This window comes from Suncus etruscus, chromosome 10 (assembly GCF_024139225.1).
Source record: "Suncus etruscus isolate mSunEtr1 chromosome 10, mSunEtr1.pri.cur, whole genome shotgun sequence".
NCBI classification, from domain to species: domain Eukaryota; kingdom Metazoa; phylum Chordata; class Mammalia; order Eulipotyphla; family Soricidae; genus Suncus; species Suncus etruscus.
Genome location: NC_064857.1, coordinates 31409389 through 31415388, shown reverse-complemented (window position 1 = coordinate 31415388; position 6000 = coordinate 31409389). Strand labels below are relative to the sequence as shown.

Below are 6000 nucleotides of genomic sequence, written 5' to 3'. Positions count from 1 at the left end.
TTAAATTAATTTTAGTGACATTATTAGTGTGCAATATGGTACAATTTCATGTTTTAGCTTCATTTATTTCTCTACATATTACCACTCCTCTCCTACCAAAGTTTTAGTGCCATACAACCATCAAAAGGACTCTTCTGCTCATCACCCATAATCACTATAGTTGCCTCTAAATTTCACAGAAATTGATATATTTAAAAACAAACAAAAACAATTACAACCACAGGATTTAAAACAAATAGATAAGCTGAGAATTGATTTTCCCCCTTTAGCTTCTTTAAGATTTTACTTTATACCTAAATAGGACATCAGAATTTGGACGCTGAACACCAATAAAAAAATAGTCCTGATTTAGTTCTACATTTGTATCGCTAATTATTTCTAAGTCAAAATAAGTTAAAAATACAATCAATAACAGCTTTATTTCATTAAGTGCCACATATCTGCCTGGACATTTGCTGATTCCAAATCCAAATGGTAATAGGTAATAGCGCAGTTTTTTTCCTCTTTTGAAAAAGGTGGTTTTCATTTTCCCATCTTCTACAAAACGATCATATCTAAACTCCTGTAAAGAAGAAACAAAGTTAAAGTTTATATGAAAATGTTTGAGTTACAGTTCACAATGCTGTCATATCTCCTTTCCTTTCTTAATATACTCTTTTTAATCTTTATTTTGGGGGGTACACACCCTGTGATGCTCAGGGGTTACTCCTGGCTATGCACTCAGAAATTGCTCCTGACCATATGGGCTGCTGGGGTAGGAGGGTTTCAAACTAGGTCATCTAGATATGTGCAAAGAAAACACCTTACCACTGCGCCACTGCTCCAGTCTCTCTTTTTAATCTTTTTAATAATTAAAACTTGACTAAGTATAAATCATGTATGACTTTCAAAAAACTCAGTACTAAAAGAAAAATTATTTTTCCTTGTCAAATAAATTCCAAACACCTATAAAGCTTTACACTCCAAAAACACTCCCTTTTCCATGTTGACTTCCATAAGTACAGAAATATTTTCTTTTATTTCCCTGAGATGCATCCTAACATTGTCATTTAATAGTAGCACTGGGTAAACTTTTTCTTTTTTTTTTTGGCCACACCTGCAACACTCAGGGGCTACTCTTGGCCCTGATATCAGAAATCGCTACTGGCATGCTCAAGGGACCATATCCAATGCCAAGGATCCAAACCGAACTCATCCTGGGTCGGCCACAGGCAAGGCAAATGCTCTAAGCACTGGGTAGACTTAACCTGTTCTTACACTGCCCCCATTTTTTTATTTGGGGTTGAGGCACACCCAGATGTGTACAGGGTTTACTTCTGGCATGGTGTCAGGGATCACCCCTGGCAGGGGATCATATAAATTGCCAGGGATCAAACCCAACTGTGTGCAAGCCATATGCCCTACCCCTTGTACTAGTTCTCTGGCTCATTGCTTCCATCTTTAACATACAATGATAAATCTTATTGGCCACTGAAATTTGCCTAATTTGAATCCCTTAGATGTTTCTATTCTACCCATTAAGCTACTGAGGGATAATAACTATGTGTTTAGAGTCCAGTTCTAATATTTGAAACAAAGAGATAAAATAATAAAGTCCAAGCAAAGAAACAGAGATTAAATAGCTGTTGTACTGAGAAGTAAAGATGTATCAAATTTCTCCTATAATAGTTCCAAGTGGAATAAACTTTCTCTGGGTTAGTTCTAGGGAAGCAGGTATTGCTGTAAGTGTTTCTTAGTAAGTTGTAGTACTTGTTACAGAAAATAACGAGACAGGTTTATCTATGGTGTTTGACCTGCTATCTATTTTTTTCTCTGCCTTCTTTTTTTTAATTTTTTATTTTTAATTATGAGAACAAAAATGCAAAGAAAGAGGACAATCACCCATAAACAGAATTCTCAGAAGAAGTCCCCTTGCTGATATCTTAACTTTGAACTTTCAGCCAAAGAACATTAAGATAAATAAAACAGAACCCATGTACAATTACTTTGTCCCTCAAGTCCCCAGATTGTAATACATTATAATATTTATTAGCAGCACACAAAGCAATCTAAAGCCATAAAACTTATATAACTCCTTAAACATTAAAGGCATAGTATTTTTTTACATTTCCATGCACATGCATATTAGTTTAAGTTAACCTCAAAAGTTTAAGTGGTTTTTTTTTTTAAGGATTACAGTCAAAGAAGCACAGTAAAAATGGTGTTAGAGTGGCAATTATTGTTTGCATAGGTCCAACAAAATATGAGGCACGTGGAAAGCAAAAACCTTGGCTTAAATACAAGGAGACCCTACCCCTAAAGTTTCCTAGCATAAGACCAACTCTAGGCTCCAGGCAAGCTAGTTTGTCCAATCCAAGACATTATCTGTAGTGCCAAAACTTATTTTTCACAGTCTCTGTTGTTGGTATCATGTTTCTGTATTAAAGATCCTGGAATCTGCATATCCTACACTGACATCAGGAAGTGGAGTGTCCTCTAGTTTCACCTCACAAAGGTCAATGCAGAGAGCCTTGTTCTGTAAGCAGGACATGTTGTTAAGTCTTCTCAGTGTTAAGGGAGGTCTCTTTTGAGCAAGTTGATATCAGAGCAGTGGTAGGGTCTTCCCTGGTAGAGTATTGCTTCCAGGTGATGTTATAGACAAACTTGGATGTTTTGTGGATAGCTTCCCTGGTGCAGGGGTGAATGGAGAATGCCCATTCTTCTGAGGCCTGTGCCGGCCATTATGTCAATGTTCAGGGTGTAAGGTCTCATTGCACTACAAGATTTGTGTGTTCCAATCTCTATTAGATAAGATCTTATTTGTATGTATAGTATTTTCCCATTTCAATGTGCCTATGCAAACAAGGAACAATGCCACGTGGCATTATTGGCGCATATGGGGGCCATAAGAACAAGTCCAACAATCCTTATGACATGATTCAATCATAAGCATTAAACTGGGGGACTCTTTCACCAAAATTCCTTATTGAACAGCTCACAAAGAGAAGAAAAGATAAAAAGTGGTTAGAATCGTCACTGTATAAGAGAATATTTAGTAAGACTTATAGCTGTCAGAGAAAAAACACATAAAATATTCAAAAGACATAAGTGTCCATTTTAAGTCTTTTGAAATAGTTGGGGGTTGTTAGATCCAAGGCACGGCTTTGGTCTGTGATTAGGATTGTGCAGTACTGAAGATAAAAAGAGTAATGTGGGTTACTGATAGATGTGGGATGAGAGTTAAGGAGTAAAAATGAGCTGTGAAGGGGTGTGTGAAAGGGCAGAATACAAAATGGACATTCTGCATTCGCAAAAGAAAACTTAAAGATAGGGAATACTCTTTTTTTTTTTTTTTTTGGTTTTTCGGGCCACACCCATTTGATGCTCAGGGGTTACTCCTGGCTAAGCACTCAGAAATTGCCCCTGGCTTGGGGGGACCATATGGGACACCGGAGTCTTGGTCCTTCCTTGGCTAGTGCTTGCAAGTCAGACACCTTACCTCTAGCACCACCTTGCCGGCCCCGGGAATACTCTTAATATATACTGTACACACACACACACACATACACACATACACACACACACACACATATATACTGTGTTTTGAACATATAGACTGTTGAGAAATTGCCAGTGACAACCTTAGTGCAACCTAGCAAATCTCAGCACACCCCAAGTTAGGACCCACATTGTCTGACCGCCTGGGCTGTCACCCAGGGAAGGCCTGGAGGCCGGGGGCAGAGAGGGGATGACTGGGGGCCTATCAAGGCCCCCAGAAAACCCGAGTTAGGGAGAAGGCCTTCGACATGGGGTCTCCCCAAACCCCATGCCTGGCCTGACATCTTAATTTACTCTCATTTGAGATGCCAATGGAGACTGAATGACCTTATCTCAGTCCATGATAAATTAAACTTTTGATTACATTAATGCATGTGACTTACAAGAAAATGACCAAGTGTATCCTGTACTTGATTCCAATTAATATTATACATCCTCATCACACATCTATGATAGAAATTATATCATATCAAAGATAGGGTTGGAGGAAAAGTAAAGTGAGTGTGATTTTTATTTTCCATGCTGCTGGCCTAGGTTTGATCCCTGGCATGTAATATGGTCCCCCTGAGCATTGTCAGATATAACTCAAGGTAAACAAACAAACAGACAATAACCATCTAAGCAATAACCATCTAAGAGATAAAAAGCATTTTTAGTTAGTGTGAAAATTCAACAATATATGTATGGATTTAGAAAGTATAAAAACTCTATAATACATGTATATATTTGGACAATATTTAAATGATCTAATTTTCTTAGTCAATATCAGTGCTAAGAACAGCAGAATTTATCTCTTTGAAGGTACTGAGAATAATTATCTTTTATGTAGGATATTTATTATGATAAATATTCAAGATTAGGAAATATACTTTGGATAGTTTCTATTACACTAACTTACAAGTTGAAAGTCTTCGAATCAAGTGCATTTTCTCACTAACTAGGTATTTATCTGGATAGGATTTAACTAGAACTAAATTTAAAATATCTGTTTATCTCTTATTAATAAATGAGGAAATTCTTTGTTAACCTATAGTTAGTTACTAGAGACTGAATTATTATACAGAAAAAAAAGAGTTGCTATATAGCATGCTATCTTTTTTTTTTCTCCCCTATCACTGTGGCCTGCTTAGCTAACTTAGGTTCTGTTGTTTTTGCCTTCTCATTGAATAGTAAGAAGGAAGCATCTGACTCCCCTAAAACTCCTGGTCTAGATCACCTCAATCTAAATCAACTTTGCTATGAAATAGTTTGTTAATGAAGATTTCACTATAGCTCCACTATTTAAGTCAGGAAACATGCAAAAGAAAAACTGAGCTTGGGAGCTGGAGTAATAGCACTGCTGTAGGGCCTTTGCCTTGCATGCAGCCAACCCAGGACGGACCATGGTTCGATTCCTGGCATCCCATATGGTCCCCTGACCCTGCAAGCGGTGACTTCTGAGTGATCCCACCCCCCAAAAAAATCACAAAGAAAAGAAAAACTGAGCATGGGAATGACTTCATAGTGTTCCAATAGCATGGAAAATGTCAGGGCTCTCCAGTCCTTTATGAGTGATGGAGACTGTGATACATTTTCAGAGGTCTTGGTGACCAACACTTAATGTGTGAATGCTCCCTTTCCTGTGACTTATGATCAATGCTTATATTCAATTTTCTCAAATTTCTAGCCTCTCAGTAATGCCATTTTTAAATTGTTTCTTATCTTAAATTTTTACCTTATTTTGAATTTCTTCATAATATATATCTTTAATGTTTCTATACTGTTATTAATATCCTAAACAAGAAGGAACAACTACCAGAAAGTTCCAAGATAAACATCTGGGCATAAATACATTGTTGAATTAAAATGTATTTAATTATTTATTTAAAATTTTTATTGCCAAGCAGAGTGTTTCCAAGCAGAATCTAATAGAATGAAAGACCATTGATGGTTTCAAGAGAAGTGACCTGGTTTTTAGTCAAGATAAAAGGAGGATAAACAGTTTCACCCTTGAGATTTTGTTGGCCTTTTGTTTACCTTATAAGCAAAAGGTAAAGTAGATCATAATATAGCTATCAAAGTAGCTTCACAGTAATTTGGAACAACTTAAATGAAGGATTTGACATATTGGTTAAAACTTTATCCTAACAATTCTAACTTCATGTTTAACAGTGAAAGAAGTTCAGCAAATGGATGTGCATAGAGAAATCATAAGAAAAGCATGAGATGCTGTAATCTTCTGTTGTTTCTCTAATGACTACGGTGGTTGTATATATATATATATACATATATATACATACAAATATATGTTAAATTAATAAGTATATACATGAGAATAAAGCATATTTTATATAACTTTTTGGTTTTGGTGTCACAAGAGGCAGTACGCAGGGCTTACTCTCTGCTCTCTTTGCTCAGGGATCATTCATTGCTGTGCTTGGGGGAGATATAGGGTACTGACGATTGCACCCAGTGGGTTGCATT

The 6000-nt window shown here is 36.6% G+C and overlaps 1 protein-coding gene across 1 annotated transcript in view; it reads right to left on the bottom strand.

Annotated features, from left to right (window-relative positions):
* Nucleotides 1–274: 274 nt before the first annotated feature.
* Nucleotides 275–6000, bottom strand: part of LOC126020116 (cytochrome P450 7B1) — a 235838-nt gene continuing 230112 nt past the window's right edge. Inside the window, exon 7 of the mRNA XM_049781592.1 lies at nucleotides 275–562. Within this exon, the coding sequence (XP_049637549.1) occupies nucleotides 275–562 (288 nt within the window). The remainder of the gene's footprint in view (nucleotides 563–6000) is intronic.